At 40.2% G+C, this 21,599-nt stretch overlaps 1 protein-coding gene across 13 annotated transcripts in view; it reads right to left on the bottom strand.

The window, feature by feature from the left end:
• Positions 1–21,599, bottom strand: part of NAV2 (neuron navigator 2) — a 390,183-nt gene that overhangs the window by 63,761 nt on the left and 304,823 nt on the right. For all 13 annotated transcript variants that reach the window (XM_030948576.1, XM_030948578.1, XM_030948583.1 and 10 more), the window contains one exon: positions 20,900–21,022. In XM_030948576.1, the coding sequence (XP_030804436.1) occupies positions 20,900–21,022 (123 nt within the window). The remainder of the gene's footprint in view (positions 1–20,899; positions 21,023–21,599) is intronic.

Genomic DNA, 21,599 nt, shown 5'->3' with positions numbered 1-21,599 from the left:
GGAGAAGATCCTCATGGAATGTTATTTCTCCTTTTTTGCCTCTGGTGCATTTTAACCGCTACCCTTTATCAAAGAATCCTGCAAACTGCTTCTCATTCTTTATTTTAATTGCTGAATAGCGAGCAGACATAATGCTCAGATATGACAGATACTTAAAAGAATCACAACTGCAACAGTAAAACTTTCTATTCATCCCTAACACCCTTCCTGTCCTTCTTCCACAACTGATTTTTCTCAATTATCTGCCCATGAAGTTGTATAGGAAATTAGGGACTGACCCACTGCTAATGGCAAGTAAGACTAGCCAGAAACACTCAAGTTTGTTTTTTTTTTTTTAAATCAAATCTGAAATGGTAATCTAGAAAAAAAAATCAGGACACTGCATCTGTTGAATCACCAGCTCACCAGCTCCAAATAAAGCCAAATTCACAATATTAAGGAACAGCACTGTACTAACATCCATATACAGCCCCATTGGCCTTCCCTTCCCTGGCAGTCCTTCCACTGCAAAGGAGGGATTTTGCAATGTAATACCCATAAGGCTAAATACTGAGGGATACTTCCAGATGAATTTTACATGTAGCAATAATCACAGTTTTATGGGTCAGGAAGTTCAGAAGATTAGTGTGTTATGGCTGCAGTGCACAAAAGCGTTTGTGTTAGAAGTTTCACATAGCAATGGGGTGAGATAAGCTGTGAACAGCTTAACATGAAGTTCTTTTATGGTAGTTAAAGTTGGGGAGAAGTGAAGAGACCCCACAGTATTGATTTACCTAAAGAACAGCTGCTTAGAAAAGGCTGCAAAGTGTCCTAGCACTCAATGTCATAAAATCAGTGCACCTCCAATCCCTTGTTCCTTCCCCCACAGCCGTGTGCTATTCCCATTAACCTCAGGCACAACTGTGATCCTGGGCAGAAGTTAACTAAATCTGCTTGCAGCAGAACAAGAACTTATCAAAGAAATGCCTTGTTCCATTTTATTTGCAAAGGCCTAAACCCACAATTATAGGTTTGCATTCTAGGTTAAGACAGCTCAAATCTTGCTGCGTTTCAAATACTCCCTTGGAGAACGCCAAAACGCCTGAAAATTGTGGGTTTATTGCAATACATCAAATCCTTTTTGTTTTTGCTCCTCAGTAGCTGAGATTTGTCAGTTAGAACCTTATAAAATGTTTACATTTGATAACTGGAACGACTATAAAAGTAACACAAGCAGTAACACAAGGCTTTAAAGACATCCCACTGCAGAGTCTTTGGAACCTGCTAGATAATGTGTGGCATGAGGCATCTGCCACATCTTGTCTGGAAGAGACTCCATTACCACTGGGTAAACCAATGTCTTAAAATAATCTCAACAGCAATTTTTAAAGATTTGTTTTTCATTTCTTTCCTCCTAAAGGACATTAAGATTATTTAAATAAAAAACCACCAACATTTGTAACACTAAACATATTCTGAACAGACTCAAACACGGTTTTGAACACATTTCTATCATTTGAAGTAGAGCACATGGAACAAAAAACCACCTTTTTAGAGCACTTTCATTGATTGCATATCCGCATGAGAAAATAAAAGCAGGATTACAGCAGCACTGCTGCACCATTACACCTATTACACATGATACTACAGGGCTAGAACTCTATGTAACTACCTAAACAAATGACCTTTGCAATAAATTAAATTTTTTAAAAATCAAACAAAAACAACAAAGAAGCCCCAACTTACTGAACTCGTGCGTAATTGTTAATCCTAGGAAGGTATTTCTACCTAAAATCAGAGGAACACTGGCAGCAACATAAACTCTCAGGAGGAGGTATAGTAGAAAATAAACTCTAGCTGCTACAACCATGTGGGTTTTCAGTGAGGTTCCAAAGGGAGCTTGGAAGACAGGAAAAGTAGGACTGGAAAATGAAGCTTCATTTTTAATTCCTCTTATTCTTCAGAGGCACTGAGTTTGCAGACTGACCAGGGATATATGCTCTGAAACACTCCTCACATCCTGAAATCTCAATGGGAAGAACCCTCTGTTGCCTCAGGCTTTCCTGACAGCAGATAATTATATTATGGTGGTGCTGTGTGGATTTATTTATTTTTATAAGTGAACACATGAAGTGTAGTGTACTTGGGGGTTTTGTTTAAATCACTCAGATGGTATCACACAGAAGAAAGTAAAAAGGAACCATCAGTGAGTGCTGCTGCATGGGCATGTACTGTAACGCACAGGAACTGGGGAAAGGGGATTCTGACCCCTAGGAGACTGTGAATTTGAGCAGAAAACTCAAATACAGGGTATATTAATAATTACTGCACAGTGTGAGATAGACTTAGCATCCCCCTTCAAGGAGCTGCTTTTCACTGAGCAGCCATTAAGGAATGCCCCAGCTTCCTCCAGCAAGGTGAGATGCATGCCTGGTGGAGAAGAAAAGACTATTTGTGTGTGTGTGATGTATGATTAAAAATGGCTTTATAACATTTTAACATGTACTTCAAAGATTGTTTAAGAAATGCCAGTAGCCTCCACAGAGCACTTGTGTTGACACAGTTGTGAGGCATGCTTTTCACTATGCCCACTTCAAATGAATCAGCACATCAGAGTGAAAAACACAAATGGCCACTTTCAAAAAAGAAAAAAAGGCAGGGAATTGGAGAAAATCCAATGAAAATGGGAGATGCTGAACAGCAATTTAGCTTGCATATTCTTATCTGAGAGGAATTCCAAATGAATGCTGAATCCGGGGTTTATATGATCCAAATTGTTTCTATATTTAAACACATTATCAAGTCTCAAACTCCTTGAGTGAGAAATATTACCAACATATTAACTATATACACATGTATTTGCTTTTGCATCTATGATTTCTATGCTAATATTTCCAGATATAACAAATAAACCCAACTAAAATTAACTGAGACAAATAGCCCATTAGTAAGAACAGTTGATATAAAATGGACAAAAATCTGATCTTAAAGTGCAGTTAATGTGGTGAAACACAAGAATGATGTATCATTACCATTGTTTTAAATGCAATTTTCTTCATCTCCTTCTCCAAACTATAAAAATCAGTGCTCCTTCCAAAGAACATAACACTGCCAAGTATGATTTTAACACACATGCCACTCACTGAGGAAAAAAATGTAATTCTTCCAATCTAGACTGCTGAATAGAGTAACAGGAACCACTACAATGTTCTAGGACTTAACTGCCTCCTGCAACCATTAAGGTTTCAAGTTTGATCCCTACCAAATGGAATTATAAGAATTGTGCAGCTGGCATGAATTCTTTTTCTCAGGAGTCTGAAAAAAAATACTTTGGGGTGAATCTATGACAGATGTCCATATTTAATTTACAGTTTGTTTTCTGAGCTTTCTAGCATCATGTCTGTGTCAACAAGCAATAGAGTGGAGAACAGATATGAAAGAAGCTGTACAAATCATCATCTAGGAGCCATGAGGTAGAGAACAGCTCAGAAAGAGAGAAAATTTGAATTGCAGGTTTTGTTTTGGCCAGCAGGTATAGGGCTCTGTGTCAGGGGATGCATTCAGGCCCAAGAAGGATATGCCAAGTGTGATAGCTACAGAATTAGATATTTCTGACTGAACAAGCAGCTCTCCAAGTGGTTATAGTATGGTTTTGAAAAGCCCTATAAAACTTGATTTAACCTTCCTACCCACACACTCCCCCAATAAAATACTAAAACCATAACTGTTAAATCAATAGCAGTCATTAACCATGTCAGGGCACCCACTGTAAAACCACTGCTGCCATCTGTATGTATCTTGTTCAGTTATGATCAATAGAGTTTACCCATCTTAATTGCTTCAGCCTTCCCCTAATTAGAGCTGTCTCTGAATTTACAGTTGTTTATTGTTGCTGTGGATGCTTTTAAGCTTGCACATCCCACCAGAAAACTCATTTATTCTAATGAAAATACCACGACTACATCGAGCTAGCATCATTGTAGTGTTTGCAGATCCTCTGTCTCACTGAGTCTATAAACATTCAACCATATAAACACTTCAACTGCATAAACTGCAAAGAGCAGAGACACAAACTCTCAACTTCAACGAAAAATTATTTTCCTTTAGTTTTGAGAGTCCATTTGTGTTTTTTTTCTTATAAAACAAAAGAATCCGCTCCACCCATCCTAGACTAGGATGTTCCAAAGACTGTATCTGAGCCAAAAGGCATCACTCGTTCTCAGGTTACCTTGCAAAGTATTTCCACTCTTTTGGGTGTGCTTTTCCATGTGAATTGTTTTTTTTTTAATTTTTATTGTTTCTGTCCATCAAACAGACTAACTTGCCATTTCCAAATTCACAATAGACTCTTAATGAAATACAGAAATTTGGACATTTCCCCTCCCTGCCACTGTTATCTATGCCTGGTTATGTAACTAAGGGTTTTCTGGATTTATAATATTCCTAACACAAAATTAACTAACTCAAACCACTTACCTACAAGACAGCAGCTCTAACCAGTGCATACTTTTAAACAAAAGCTTCTCCTAGCTCTCAGTATTGTTTAGAATGGCCACAACCCTTATGGACTCATTGCTCTAGAAACAAAATAGAGATTCTTAATTAAGCAGCAAAAATGCCCAAACATAAACGATAAGGCACTAAATTTAAACTAATATTTAAAAAATACAGCTGATTAGAGGTGTATTCTCCATGAAACTCCTTATCTCATAAACATCTGCGGTACACACAACTTGCCCAGGTGAACTTCTGGCCTCAGCTAAGCCCTAACAAAATCGTAGCTGAAAATCACCTGAGAATGGTCCTTCAGATCAGCTGCATTTCAGAGAGCTACCCAGCTTCACAGGGGCTTGACTGCAGAAAAATTCTGCTGGCAGACTTGCTTTTAGCAAAAGGTCAACTTTTTAACTACTCCACCAGTTCCACTGCTCAAAGATGACTTACATATAGAGAAAACACTCCTCTTGCAAACATAAACATAACAATGAAACCTCCTGCTCTTGCTGCCCAGAAAATGCACACGTTTAGATTGCAGTAGGACAGGGGAAAACTGATGGCAATAACAACTGAATATTGAAATGGAGAGCCACTGCATGTAACAGAAAACAGAGCTGTTTGCTTTTGAAACAGAACTAATTCCAAATGCCTGTGCCTTGTAGGGGCCAGATTATCTGATGCCTGACATTGTTTTCTGATTATCTGAAAAATTAACAAATTAACCGGGTAATGAACTTTTATATTGTTACAGTTTCCTAACAGGTAAATATTTCTTTCATATACCTTATGAACTATGTTAAATATTTCGTCTTATCTTTCATCGATAAGCATTTTTTCCAGGGAGTAACTCTGCCAACATTATCCCACCTCTCCAAAGAGCCAGGTCGCACCTGTTTGAGCCCCTCCCTCCCCCAACTCAGAATAAAACTACTAAATTCTGTGCTCCAGTAAAAGGTGCAGCAATGTTCACAAGCATGCACCTAGCAATTAACCAACAAGGGGTTAATTATTATCATGCCTCATGGCATTATCAGGCAACCTTTTGTTTCATTTTATTTTCTTTACAATCAGGTGCAAGGACAGATGTTGTCAGAGCCAGAAGTGACACTAATCCTGGGCTTCTTCCACAATTGCCCCCGGTATTCCTGCTTATCTCAGGCCTGTCTGGCTCTTTATTCTATCAGCTATTTATTTGCACGTGAAAACGCTGCAATATTCATTTCCATGCTGCATCATTACTGGCTGTGTGCACAGCGTAATTAACATGCATAGGATCTGTATGCAAATCACGTCATTGGAAATAGTGACTATTAGCATAACAAGCGCTTATTATTTATTGAGATGCAACCAGAGCAGGCATCCTGCTGGGGTCTGACTTCCTCAGTCACAACGGCACCACCTTTTCTTTCTTTGGCACCATCTTTTCTCCCTTCGTTTCCACATTCTCCTCTCTCCTGCTGATGACCACCACAGCAAACAGGGAGCCTCCCTCCCGTGCCTTTCTCTAGGGCTGGAAGCCTTGAGCATCTGAACTGAACTCCTGCCCAAACCACCCCTTCACCCACATTATCTCATTCCTAACTGATAACAAATTTAAAGCAGCACCTAGGCTTCTTTCTCTATCCTTTTTTTTTTTTTAAGGAATACAATGTGAGAAAACAAAAGATCAACTGTGCAAAGTCATAAACCTTTCCCAGTATCATGCCTACTCCTCCTATCCCACTTCAGAAGAATTTAACCTTTTAATCGTCCCAGCCATGAAATGGAACAGGAAAACACAATTTTACTATTTTTCAGCAGGTGAGCAAGGCCTGCTTGCTAGATCATTTCATCAGCCATGCCTGCTGAGAGCTCTGGGTCACTGCTGCCAGCACTGCTTCCCTGCTCCACTCCCTACCCCACCGAATTCCCAGGGTCTTTGCAGGACTCCTAACCTTTCCCAGTATTTCTGTGAAAGCAAAAACTTGCAAAACTCTTCCTGGCCCAGTAATCCCTTCCCCAGCCCTGTTTGTTCTCTCAGAGGCTACACCCACTGCTTCAGAGATGGCTGTGTTACAGAAATGAACTAATTAGCAGGGGGAATGAGTTCAATTATTTATCACTTTGCCAAAACTGACATGTTTGGCCTGAAATTTTCCAAGCTGCGTGCCAACCTAAGGACTGACTTTGGTCTTGGTTAAAAACAGAACAATTCCCGAGAAACATTAGAAAATAAGACATGATTTTTCTATTGAGTTGTACTGGTCTTCCCTGAGCAACCTGGTCCTGCAATACAAAATATTTATTTGGTTCTGGAGGGCTCTGGAGAACAGAGAGGGTAAGACATGAAAAGGGAAGCCGAGAATGTGAAGAGTAACTGGAAAAAAGAAAAGGAAAGTGAAAACCAATTTAGATGGAAAGTCTGGAGCTGAATGTTGGGCCTGCTGGAGGTGGTTCACTGCTCTATAGTGATAAATGGCTGTAACTCAGGGAACCAGCACAGAACCATACAACACTTTGGGTTCAAAAGGCCCTTAAAGATCATCTCATTCAACCCCACTGCCATGGGCAGGGCCACCTTCCAGTAGACCAGGCTGCTTAGGGCCCCATCCAGCCTGGCCTTGAACACTTCCAGGGATGAACATTCACAGCCTGTGCCAGAGCCTCACCACCCTCACAGTAAAGAATTTCTACCAAATATCCCTGCTAATCCCACCCTGCCAGTGTGAAGCCATTCCCCCTCATTCAAAGTCCCTCTCCTTTAGGCACTGAAGGGACTCTCAGCTCTCCCTGGAGCCTTCTCTTCTCCAGGCTGAACAACCACAACTCTCTCAGTCTGTCTTGATCAGAGACACCTTTACACCACAGTGGTGGCACACACACAGCTGAGAAGTGACCAGAAATGTCCAGAAGTGGCTGGAATCCTGTCAGAAATTTATTTGTTAAGAAGAGGCTTTAAGGCACTGTCACACTATCTCTGGTTCGTCAAGCTTTTAGCTAAAACTCTCCAACTGCCAGCTCTGCTACTGCTAGAGCAAACATCTCTGCTTTAGAGAAATTTGGATTTTTTTTAATTAAATATCCTGTTGGTTTATGAAAAAATGTGACTTCACAACACTAAGACAACTCCCTTGGACCCCTGTTAGTTTTCATAGTTAAATTAGCTGGGGGAGATGTGGGAGTTCAAGGACTTCAACCTGAATTCTTTCCATCCCACTTCCTGTTCTGATAGCTCCACAATAGTCAAGAGTCCAATCAACACCTTTCAGTATCTTATGTTGATATTATTTCCAGCAAATAATTTGGCAGGAGGGACAGCGAGAAATATTCTTACAGAAACAACCCTAACACAGGAAGCCAAAACAGAGATCCTTGCTCCAGTCAGGCACAGGAGCGACCTCAACTAAACTTTGTACATTGTGACCTTAATCATTGCATCAGTACTCTGTAAGGAAAAAAACAAGAACAAAACCAATCCCTTATTTTCTATTTTATCCATGTACAGTAATGTAATAAATCTAAACCAGCCTCTGGTTTCTCTGTCCTATTTCAACATTGGCAGAGTGTGGCCATCTGGTTAAGGCTGAGCTGTGAAATGGTGGCTCACTTTGCTATCAGAGACCTAAACTAGGACTGATAAACACAGCTCTGTTTCAGTGAATTCCTCTAGAATTAAGGAGTGGTCATTGGATATATTTGTTTGGAGACTTCAATGAACTGAACGGCACAAGGGAAGACAGGATGAAAGGACAAAAGTCAGTAGGGGTATCCTGCCCTCCCCCCCAGTTAAAAAAAACAGATTACTATTTAGATTAATGCACACACTCATATTTAGCATTTTAACAGGCACACCTAGGAAACTGAAGAAACTCCTTGCCTTTGAGATTAATAAAGAAATAAACAAAGATTTATCTGGAAACCCCCTTCTTGGCTATTCCCTCCACTTTCCCTCTAATGTGTGATTGTGCTTTGGTTCAAATAGATTTTTATAGAAACAAGGAACAGAGTTCTCAGGGATTAGTTTATAAGCTAGTAAGTCCACAGAGGCTTTTCTTCTAATCACCCTTCTCTTCTTGTCTGCCTTGAATCCATTCCACTAAAGTTATAGCTACAGTTCACTACTGTTCCTGAAAATGTCCAAAGAAAGTCTCATTCTCCTCCCATGATCTCACCCTGTCTTGCTTAGCCAAGTCATAAGTTACCTTTGGCTCTCATTTTTTAATTTCTAAAATAATCCCTTGTTCCTAAATTATTTGATAACATACACATTGCCATAATAATTTCAACCACATCACGATATATTGCAAACCCCTCATTTTCAGGGTGTTAAAATCTGGAGGTGAAATCAGAGCCTGATATCAATAAATAAGAGAAGAATGTGCCCAAAGTTGGGAGTAATTTAAAGATTCAAACACATTTCATGGGCAAACCTGGGCTGCAGTAATTTGCTGAGGATACAGGTAGATGTGATGAAAGCCCACCCAACAGCACAAGGCATTGTTTGGAAAGAGATGGATGGTTGCAAGGGAAAGCAAACTGATGGCACAGAGGGGATGATGCAGGAAAGGTAAAATAACTCACAGAAAAGAATAACCAGAATTGTGCTGGTGGAGAGAGGGAAACATATGGTATGACTCACAGAAAAGTGATTTTATCGGTCACATGTTTAGCTCACTACAGCTGACGTAAAGTCAGCCCATACAAACATGATATGAGAAATGACAATTTCACTAAAATCAAGAATTGGTCAGAAGTAACAGCAGAAAGGGACCAAAACTTCTAAGTCACAGTATGGAAGACACCTCTGATTTTGCCCTCTGGGTGTTAGTGGTCAAGCCACCAGCACACTTAGACCTAAAGGAATAAACAAACAACTTCTTGCTGCCATATGGCATTTTGGCTTTTAACCTCTATTAACAAAGAAATGACTCAGTGGCTATAGTTAGAAGCCAACAAAGAATTTCAACAGAAATAAGAGCATGAAACTCATAGACTGACTTCAGTTTGAAATCAGTCTTTTGATTTCAGAAAATTTGTCTTTCCTTTGCGTGTACATTTAAGGCATTAGAAAAGTGTAAATACAGATTTCTTTCTACCACCTGATCCCTCTCATGAGCCCTTTGCTTCAGAAATGCTCTCAAAGCACAAATGAATAAATTCTCTCCCTAGGAGTGGACAGAGGATACACACAGTCCCAAAACACAGGTCAAGTGGAATTTAAGGCTTTCCTGCGTGAATGTAACCTCTGTAAACTTGACCTGGCACAGTATACTCATATTTCTTTCCCACATGCTCATGCTGGTGATTCTTCCTTCTCCTTTTCCCTCTCATCTTTTTCCACAGAGATACACAGTTGCCTATAAATACATCTCCAGCCATTTCCTGATAATATTCTATTCATCCCTTCTGCATTCAAAACAGTTTCAGTTCTGCAAATGCATTATTATGTTTCAGATGTCCCTGAAAACAAAAATTAAGTCTTTGCATAAAAATGCAAATGAAACATGAAACTATGCATGTGCATATCAGATGGTATCAAATAACATGAATGGTTTCAAAGAAATGTTTAAGGCATTAAGTCATGCTATGAAGAGTATTTCTAGCTGCAAGTTTCATGACAAGAATAAATCAACCTTGAAAATGAACATGAAAGAGGGAATGAAACCTTTTTGAACACTCAAGGTGGTTTGCTCATTTCCCCCAAACCAAAACGAATGAATTAGTTGATATATCTGAAAATTAACAACATAATCTTAAACTAACAACATAATCAGGAAAGATAAACTTTAAAGTTAAAATTAGATTAAAAATATTAAAATATTACTTGGGGCTGATGAGAGCACATGGTAACTCCTCAGTAGCTGCAGAGCTGAGCCCTTGTATGTTAAGGAAGAACAAAAACATAACATATTGTTAAAAAGAGCTGACCTCAGCCCTTGGACTTTGCTCAGGCACTAATCAGACTTCCAATGTTTAGCATTTATCCCCTGGCTACTTATTGACCATCTATACCTGGACACACATAAACACAGCCTTAGCAAAGGGGTGGTTACTGAGGCTCCCTGTGCTAACCCTGCACACAGGTTTCACACATTCCAGTGCCACTTATGTCCAATTAATTAGCCTCAAACTGCAGCAATCAGTTTTAATAAAATTAGATATTTTATTTAGAGTGAGAATATATTAAAAAAAACTTTGACTAATAAAAACAAATTACACGCCTTCTCATAATACTGCTGTAGCAGCACAATGTCACTCCAAGCGTTTCCACTGTGGAGCGTGCAATTATTTATCCTGGCCAAATGTATATTTAACTGCATATACTTAAGCAACATAAGAACATCATGTGGAAGCCTTAATGTCTGTTTATACAATAGCAGAGTGTTTTTAAGCCCCATGGAGCTGTGTAACACTGAGCAGTTTAAGCCTCAGGATGTTGGAGCTCAGCACAGAAAGATCAGGAGCGAAGTGACTGCTTGTTCTGTGGAGTCTCAACATCACTGTGAATCTTATTAGCTGTCATAAAAAGGTCACAAAGTCACCTTATCATACTGCTGAAAAATCCCTGTGTCGTGAGGAAGCTGAGGAATTAAGAGAAACAGGATAGGATCTACAGATAAGAAGTGTATGGACCCCCAGTATGGAATATCTAGTTGGACACCAAGGAAATTATCATGACACCAAGGAATGATGTGACATAAGCAGCAGCTCCAAGAATCCTGGGGCAGCAAATAAATAGTTACAGTCTTTTGTCCCTGTCCCTCCACTCCCCAACTGGTAAAATGCAGCACAGCTGCTGCACAGGGGGGAATTTCCTTCCATTGGGCACAGGCATTCATTCCACATGGTCCATACGCTCCGTCCTCTGCACTTGTGTCAGTGGACATACATGGGAAATGGGACATTCCCTGCTCTTTGAAAAGCCAGTTATAAGTGACATATAAGGCCTGTGGCAGAAGGGGAAAAGAGTGCACCTCTTTGTGAAGTGCCATGGAAACAGGGAAGGAACCTTCATTTTACCTGAGGACATCTTCTGCCTCCACAAGTGCCAGGTCAGGGATGCTTTTGCTTTCTTTGGTATCAATATGCTCAAAAGCACCCCATGCTTACTTCACTACCTTCTAGAAACCTAGGAGCTGCCATTTCAGGACAGCTGAAGGAAATAACTGCATAATATAGAGAATTTCAAATATGAGCTTAAGGTTGTGGATACCTTAGAGCTTCTTCTGCTATGCTGCAGATGTGGATATTTATTGGATATACCAGTGTAGTAGTACCATCCACCTTCAGACATTTAACTGTCCAATGTAGGAGTCTCATTACCATGTATATGCAATGGATCAAAGCATCCAGATATTCTGAATTCCTTGGAGGGGTCTCACTGATGGAGACCCTTCACCCCACCTGCAGTGTTTGAAATCTCTTCACTGGAGGGGACAAAAATGGAAATAAATGATGGACGGACGAGAAGGAAGAAGGGAAGGGAAGAGAAGGGAAGGGAGGAAGGAAGGGAGAAAGGGAGAAAGAGAGAGAAGAAAGAAAAAAAAAAAGAAAAAGAAAAAGAAAAAGAAAAAGAAAAAGAAAAAGAAAAAGAAAAAGAAAAAGAAAAAGAAAAAGAAAAAGAAAAAGAAAAAGAAAAAGAAAAAGAAAAGAAAAAGAAAAAGAAAAAGAAAAAGAAAAAGAAAAAGAAAAAGAAAAGAAAAAAAAAGAAAAAGAAAAAGAAAAAGAAATTCCAGCAAAGCTCGCATGCATGAAGGAAAACACATGCATCTTACATTTGGACTCAGAATTCTGATATAATTTTCTAAACAATACCATTACAGGAAACATTCATCTGCTAAAAAGGAAGCTTAGATCTGGGCTATTAACATTAATATTTCTATTATCATGGAAGCAAATACTAATAAACTATTGTTATAATCACAGGACAATATATAGCTGTATACCAGGAGGAAAAACAAATAAATATTGAAATTTACAATTATGGACGACAAAGATAGACAAACTAAGATCAAAAGGCAAATGTTTAGGTTTTTCAGTAATGCAATATTTAGTAATAAACACAACATTTGGAAAAAATCACCAGTCTAGAAATTTGCTTCACAGCCACAATGAGCTTCCATGCTCTTCAAGCAGCCCCAAACTGGGATTCTGCTTTGGGAGGCTGACAGCTGTCTGCTATTAGTTTTATCTATTCAATCTCCAAATCCCAAACTCAGAGGTTACTGGTATAGGTCAGTTGTGAGACTGTGTTGACTCTCTTGCCATTTGACATGGAAAACCAAACAACAAAGTCTGCTCTGTGTCAGCAAGCATTTCACATTCTTCGGTTTGTCATGCAAAGCACAAAGACCCTGATACAGTTCAAAATGCTCTTTGTATCTACAATCTTGTTTACCCTTGGAATACAAGCTTAATTTCCCACATGTCTAAAGTGTTTTGAAAGCCACTTCATACAACAGAAAAGACAGTGCTAATCTCTGGCAGTGGAACTAGAAATAGAGGGTTTCAGAAGAGCCTCCAAATCAGCACTGAGATCAACTTTACACTTACATACTTTGAGTGCGGGTGTGTGAAAGGAAGCATCTCTTCAGGAAAATCTAGTTCCAGCTGTGTAGGATCGTGGGTTTGCCATCCCCCTAGATGTAAATTATTCAGCTGCTTAAACCAGGCAGTTTTCCCCGTTTACACAGAATCAGCACCAACAGTTCTGGAAAAGGCAAGGTCCCTTCACCTGTCCACACACCCAGTGCAGCCTTCCAGGGAAGCACAAACTGTTTGCCTGGGCAAAAAGAAAAGCCTGGCTTAGTCACCATGAGTTGCTCCCTTGAGGGCACCTCCCACCTTCCTTTAGCTTTGTAGTGAACAGCAGCCACTGGCCTAAACATTTTACTTAGATGCTACAGGAGAGATGTAAATGTGCCCTAAAATATAAAGAAATGCAGAATGAGAATCACAGCTACAAAAGCAAGGGGCATGACACCAGGGGAGAGGTTTCAACAAGAAATGCAGCTCCTAAAGCCTAGCTCCAGACTCTCTCTTACATATGTTTACATCTAATCAAAACAGGCAATTCTGCAGAGGATTAGAACTTGAGTGACAACCAAGCATGTGAAGATTGCCCAATCAAATTACTTAGGAGGGAAGAGCTTGCAGTTGTAGGGTGTTTTGTGTGGTTGGTTTTAGTGCTGAGTGGTAGAATTCTGAGAAGTGTTACCTTCTCATATGAAGAATTCTTTGAAAAGGCAAAGAACTGCTCTCAGTGCCTTGTCAGCCAGTGGAGATACTAAACCAGGTATTAGACAATACCTGAATACCTGAGTAAGAGAAGAACATGATAATTCTTGGCTTCTTGAATGCACACAGGTCCATACTGCAGTAAAATCTGCTGGGTTTCTGTGGCCATGAATACACAAAGAAGGAAAACCAATTCTAATTTTACAAAAAGTCGGTTAACTTATAGGCATAAAACTGCTTCAGCAGCTACCTCCATAAGTCAATCATACATCTGCTATTGACAAATGATGTGGTATTTTGGAGCCTGGATAGAATTTTCTACACAACCACAATCTCAGCTGAAAAATTATCTACTTCCTTAAGTCATCCCCTCCTCGAAACTCTCTCTAGCCTTCCAACAGCTTCCAACCTCACTAAATTGGTTGTTAGAATCACACTCTCAGCTGCCATCATGTAATGAGTAAAGTTAGACCAAGCCTAAGAAACAAATGAAACTTTCAAACATGTTTCCATTCCTTTATGCCTCTCTGAACAGAATTAACATTACCAAATCCTATAGAAGTACTGCCCAGAATACTTTGTCCAGTGTACCACATGTACACCCCCAAAAAAATGTGTAAAAAGAAAAAGGAAAAACATTGTTACTGTGTCTACTGAACAAACTCACACAAAGCTTGTGTTATGGAATGAAAATACTTGCTTCTAGACCTGAAGAAAACTTTACAAGAAGTTTGTCATCTTTTAGACCACTGAAACAGATCTGTCAAAGACATTGCTTCCCTTGACTAGCCTTGGCATGTTTGTATGTAAAGTGTCCTTTTCTTCCTTTTGGTAATGCTCATTTCAGCCCCCTGGTACAGCTGCTATACCTTTGTTTTGAACTACTAGTTGTTGCTTAACTTTGCAATTACTTTATGGAATCTAAAACAACTTTGGATTGCAGCTTGTGAAAAGATTCCTTGGAAAATAAAAGTATATGGTATTGTGATTCTAATCAGCAGATCCCAGGGCCATAAACTTCAAAGAATCTTTGCAATGTGAATTTCCCCTGCTTCTGAGAGTCAGTTTTCAAGATAAATGTGGGATCTTTCAAAGACAGAGAGATGGATATCTACAGGTACCAAGGTACAACTTGCATATTTAGAAGCAATAGCGCATTTTTCGAATTTAGTGATAAAATCCAAACAGATGGTCAAACAGGGCAGCTGATCTGCTGGGTATGAATCATTTCACCAGTCCTGTGACTTTGCTGTTAAGCAACTCTAGATGGGCATATATACACAAACTGCAGTGACTCACAGCAGAGACACAGCGAGCAAGGAAAGCCCAAAACCACTTTTTATCTATATTATCCTAAAAAAACGTAGAGAGTTTAAGTTATTTTTAGGAAATTATGCTTATTTAGTGTACTGGATCCTTATACAGGGGTGTTTCACTGTCCCAGTAAGGAAAAGAAATGGGCAAAGTGGAGCTTGTAAGTTATCTTAATTGTAGCAACTTAGTGCAAGTGCAACTGCCAGGATGTTCTGGAAGTGAAGGAACCGTGAACTGATGGCATGGAATCTTCCAGGCTGAGTGGAAATAGTGTGGTAGCAACTTCCTCAGCTGAGACCTCCTGAGGTCTGAGGATGACTTCAGTGGATGTAGTTACTCCCTCTCCTGACAGAAGGGACATCCTCCCTCTGCAAACCCATTGACACTGAACACCAGAGGAATCTCCCTGCAACTCCTTTACAGGGAAATTCCACAAACATATCAGCACTCCTGAGAGAGCACTGCAGGGCAGGGAGATGCAGCAGGGGCAGGACATGATGGGAATTCCACTGCTATTACAAGGCAGGAATATCTATTTCTACATATTATTATAGCAATGGGGTCCACCTGAAGCTTAAGATATAACCCAGTCATGTTCTAATAATTTAAGATGAAGACTACCCAGTCAATGTGTCTATAGATATCTATTCCAGAACCATTTTCTCTGGTTTGCCCCTTCTCTTATGTATTGTGGTGCCACTGCTAGAGCAGTAGAAGTCCAGCAATGATGAGATGGGCAGTGATGGAGGAGTTCTGTTACACCTTCATTCAACTTCAGCTTCACTGTCTCAATTAAGAAGAAAAACTGAAACCACAGTCAGGACTTTGAGCTGTCTTATCCTACCGTAAAACTACATAAAGGATATCTTAACAAAAATTTCCTTTTTCTTTTCCTTATTTCCATTGTCTACAATAAATCAGCACATAACCAAAAAAAAAGGAAATTTGGTGCAGCTTAAAGGAAATTTGATGCAAACTTCTTAAGCAATATCCATCAGTACCAAGACTCTAATTCTGCTTTCAGTGGAATCTGCCTCCTCCCAAAAGCAGTGACATCTTCTCTCCCCACTTTTCAAAACAGGCCAATATTTCTCCCAACTTGATGACTTGCTTCAGCTTGCTTTTCAGCCCTTCTGAAGTGTGATCCAAATCCCCTTGGTTATGAAGGCAATCCAACAGTCTCCCTCCACCACCAAGAACTAGGCCATCTTTTAGTAATCTCATCACTGTAGCAGGATTCAAGAAATTAAATTGCAATTTAAGCACAAGCCAGAAAAGGGGTTTACTCCACAAATGTGAAATACTGTCTACTACCTGAGCCACGACATATAAATAACTTTAATCTGTTTTTATAAAATGCAAAATAGCAGCAAAATACTACTCTTCAGCTATTTTTGAAAGCCATAATTTTTACCATTTGTACTGCACTTAATGACATTCTTATTAATAGCAAAGTATGTGTGCTCTGCATGGAATGTCCTCTGGCTTTCTGCTCGGTTTCTGCTTCACTCCCAATTCTTCTTTCCTGTCCATCTCCTGTCCAGGGTCCACAGTCTCCCCTGGGATTATTCAAAGATCTTTCCAAAAGCAGGAAGGAAATGCTTCTAAAATGCTGACTGCCAGGAAGCAGCTTCAGTCACAAATCTGACTAAGAGTAAATCTGAATGTGGGCTTGTTTTTAACCAAGCTGCATTCATCAGATGTGACCAGGATACAGACACACTCTTGAAGAGCAAGCTCAGCACTGTTTTTACTGTTTTACCTACAGCCCATCAATGCTGTAGTTGCTGGAAGCACCAAGACAACACAATCCACTCTTGACAAGTCATTACAATAAGGAGCTGGGAGGACCTTTCTATGGCTTTATGCAGAGCCAGGTAATGCATGCAACATCAAATAGAACTGTAAAAGGGAAGCAGTCGAAGTTAATCATGCTCAGCAGTAGGTTTTTAAGCACTTCATCAGTGATGATTTTTAAAAGGTCATAGAGACACTTCCCTAATAGCATTAGAGTTACTCTTGACAAGCTCACATTCAGAGTCTCCTGTCCCAGCCACAAGCTTGTGATAAATCAGGTCTGAATTACCTCCTCTAAAAAACAGCTTACACAGGTAAGCAACTACAGAAAGATTAATTCAGATCTAATTTACCTACACATATTACAAATTCAAGTTATATATATGAAGGCAAGGGCCAGATTTAGTCTCAGGTGGAGCAGCTGTGTCTGACCATGTGAAATCCACCTAAATAACTAGATGGCAAACACCATGTCCATATATACAGAATGGACAAAACAATAGGATATCTATTTCCAACCTTAAAAAAAATAATCCCAAACTAAATTAAAAAACAATCACAAACTAAATAAAAAGGTATTTTAATGCCCTTTTTGATTTAAAATGCCTTTGTTGTAGGCAAACTGAAATTATCCTGAAGTCAGAAAGTAAGCTCAGCTGTGTTGTGCAATGATTCCATTAACCTTGCAATCAAGCATTAAATTCAATGCCCTTGTTTGGATTTCCCTGCTGCTGGGGAAAATGTAAGGTCTGTGCTTTACCTTACCAAAGCCAATGAGTAAAAGCCTCACAACTAAACTTCTACAACTAATAGCATAAGGAACTAAAGTAGCTAGCATATTGCAAAAATTCTTCTGATAACTTTTTAATTATTAACCTCATGCTCACAGATTCACAGTCTTTCACACTTGTTCTCCCATGCATTCAATTAGCATCTGCTTTGAACAAGTTAAATAGAATCTTAATATGTTTTCTGCATGTACCAATAAAGCAACTCAGCATCTCTGCTCACTGCCTCACAGAATGAAGAAAACAACTAGATACTGCACAGTTTTATTCAACTCCTTTTCCTTATGCCCATTTTCACCCCAGAAAACACCTTGAACTAAGATTAATTTTTTGTTTAAACTGCTTATCATGGTCACCCAGCAAGCAAAGAGGAGCTATTTTAAAATCATTGACCTACTGACAGAAACCCCTCATCTCCTGCATAAGGTATTATATTCTAAATAAAAAAGACTAAATCAAAGCAACACATCATAATATCACCAGCTCTGGGACCAAGGGTAATTTTTCTGCCATGCAGAGTGTTTATTGTGTGTAAAGTCTGTCCCCCTCCAAGTGAACTGAGAGGATGGTTTTCAAAGCTGAAACAAATGACAGCCTAGGGATTGCACTTCAGTGGCTCACAGCCCCATTCCAGGTGTAATACATTTAAACACACGAATAATCCCTCTTGTCAAATGTTCCTAACTGGTGCCTGATGTGTGGCATCCTCAGGAAAGGAGTTCAGCAAACAAGAAGCATTGCAAGCACAGAAAATATTGGATGGGGGAAGGAACCAATGACAGGAATGTATCACTGCCTCTCCAGAAAAGCTGTTACTTAAACAACAATACACTTTATCTTAGACAAATGCTGAATTTTAAACAGATGCTTTTGCTACTGTGGCAATATTGGTTCAGAAGCCACAGCAGCAGAAGAGGATGACACTTGATTCCTCTCCAGCTGCATTACAAGGTGGCAACACCCTCACCCACAGGACCAGCAGTGAGTGCTGGTTGGGTTTCAAGCTGCAAATTTCAGAAAGAGATATGAGCTCCTGGAAAAATCCAGGCATATTTTACAACTGGCAAGCATATGTTGACCTGTAATTCAAACTGAGCTGGGATTCTCTGAGAGGTTTTAGTTCTTTTGTTTACATTTCACATCCTGCTTTTTGCTAATGTCACAAGGACACCAAAGTAGATTTAGTTCTAAATCTTGGCAGATTTAGATTTAGTTTGCTTAGAAAACAAGGCTAGATTCTCCATCACTTGTGTTTCCTTAGTAATATATGCATCACAGTGAATAAAGTATCAGTAATATCAAGCTCAGTCATGTCCTGGGGATGACTTATAGATAGCAAAAAGAAAAAAAACCCTTAATTCAAAAATTAGTTTGAGCGTGCACCTCAAAAGTCATTTTTTATACCTAGAGGCCCCTCATGGAAGAAAAAGGATACAGGTCACTCACTGCATCAGCAGTAACACTGATCAGGCTATGGAAGGGAAAAAAGCAGCCACGTGCTGACGTTGTTAAAAGCAACAGTATTTAACCCATTTATATCAACATTAACAGACTATTTCACCAGGTTCCTTTGTGACTGCACTCCCATGAATTATGGATTTCCAGTCCTCTAATTCTTGACATTTGGCCTTGACTGTTCATTGAATCACTGGAATTGAAGAAGAATCAATGGACATGAGAAGAGAACTCGGTCCTTTCTATTTCAAACACTACTAAAACAGAAGTTGAACACTTTCTTGTGCTGCCTCCCATCCACAAAAACACTGGGGAGATTCCAGCAAAGCACTCAGGAGACACAAAACCAGCATTTCTCACGACACCTCTATGAACACAAAACCTAAAATACTCTGGTGTAAGAGCCTGAGACAAGACATGTGGGACTCCAGGCAGCTCTTCAAAATGCTGTTCATTGTGTACAGCAGTCCAGGGCCGTGGGTGACAGAGCCATGCCTACAGCTGTCAGCTCCAGCTACAGGCAAGCCTGAAGACCTTTTAGTTCTAGTTACAATGCATGATATATTTTTCTTTGCTGAGCATCTTAATACATAACAACCAATCAGCATCATATATAACACCTTTGCTATTACCTATAGCCTGTCATAACCACCATCATTACCATATTATGGTCAATACACGAGTTAGTATGTTACAGTTTAAGCTTAAAGTAGTTTTTCAGTTTTCTTGCAGTGCAAAATTCTTAGACCTTTTTTCTGCTTGCCACATTGGCATGTCTGTTTGCCTATGGTATCTTTCTGCTTTTCCTAAGACCTATTTCTGCTTGGTAAAAACATCTTTTTTGTTTGTGGCCAACATATCCTTTTACTCTAGTCATAAAACAGAGGAGATTCCTTCCAACTCGACTTAGCCTTTGCTTTCTTAGTTGTGGTGTTACATTTTAGTTAAATGGTAGGCTCTGTCTCACCCCTTGAAAATGTAGGGTTTATTCCATGCCTGTGATGCTCCCCTGAAGTATCATGGATCTGTAGTCCCATTGGCCCAAGTCTTGTTCTCTGCCCACTTTGAATCTCCCAGTTAAGCTGTGGGGGGAGACCACAGACTCTCTTTTGGCTCTTTTCTCCCCAGGCTCTCCCTCTCCCCCCCCCTCCCCTTTTCCCTCAGAAGCCGTGCTGCTCCTGGGCATGGGACCCCCAATAAACCCTCATCTAATTAAGACCCTCAGAAACTGTGTGGAGTCTCCTTGCCTGCCTGCAGCTACCAGGGAACACACAGCTTAGGGGGTCCCCGGGGACCCTCTGGCCTCCCCCAAAATGAACTGCAGTCCAGCAATTGTCAATTTAGACATCTATTGTTCTTCTATATCAAAACTTGCTTCCACCTCTATTTTGTTCTGTAGGGGGATAGAACAGAAGAAAATAAAGATAGTGTAGAAAGTAATCTTAGCCCTAAGGAGTTGCAGCTGGGTCAATTATCAAAGATTAGGAGCAGGCCTGACTTTACCAGGCCACAGCTGTAACCAATGAGAAGAGTGCTATAAAAGAGTGGGGTGGCTGGTTGAGAAGGGAGCTGGAGTGTGTTGGCTACTTGAAGAAGAAAGAGTCAGTGCTCTGAGGAGCTGCCCATGAGAAACACCAAAAAGGTGTGGAACTTTTGTGATAAGGAGACAGCAGTATGGAACCCCTGCAATGACAACACCATTCTCAGGTTCTACATTCAGAGAGCTTTCTACCAAGCACAAATATCCGTGAAACTTTCTTGTCAAACTTTCATCTTTTCCAACGTTTCGGAGAAATTCCCGTTCAGGCGCTGAGTGCCTGGATTGCCAAGGGTTTGTGTAGCCCCGTCCCTACCTGTCGGCGTCGCCGAGCCGGAGGGCGGTGCCGCGCTGCAGCGTCTCGCGCACCGTGGCCATGCCGTCGGGCAGCCGGGTCAGCCGCCGCGTGTACAGCCCCAGCCCGCCGTCCGTCAGGTACCTGGGGACAGAACACCCTGCTCAGTATCACAGTAACAGTTCACACGTCATCACAGCACCTGCCTTGTGGCTTCTCCATTTTTAAGTTACACAGAAATTAGAAGCAAGCAAAATGTCATTCTTGATTACGTCGGGGTTCTCCTCCGTTGTGTTCTCTGTTACACTTTGCATGCTCTCTCATCACCAAGGCTTGAATTTCAACATAAATGTGATGAAGGATACTTAAAGAAATGTAGGGGGATAGAATATAAGAAAATAAAGATAGTGTAGAAAGTAATCTTAGCCCTAATGAGTTGCAGCTGGGCCAATTATCAAAGATTAGGAACAAGCCACAGCTGTAAGCAGTGAGAAGAAGAGTGCTACAAAAGAGTGGGGTGGCTGGTTGAGAAGGGAACTGGAGTCAGTTGACTGCTTTGTGAAGAAGAGAGAGTCAGTGCTCTGAGGAGCTGCCCACGAGAAACACCAAGAAGGTGTGAAACTTTGGCAGTAAGTAGACAACAGTATGGAACTCCTACAATAAGATAGCAACAAAGAAAACCTAACTTTCATTAAGGATATCTATATGGAAGCAATTAAAT

The sequence above is a fragment of the Camarhynchus parvulus genome, chromosome 5 (genome assembly GCF_901933205.1).
Source record: "Camarhynchus parvulus chromosome 5, STF_HiC, whole genome shotgun sequence".
Taxonomy (NCBI): Eukaryota; Metazoa; Chordata; class Aves; order Passeriformes; family Thraupidae; genus Camarhynchus; species Camarhynchus parvulus.
This window is presented reverse-complemented; position numbering and strand designations above follow the sequence as displayed.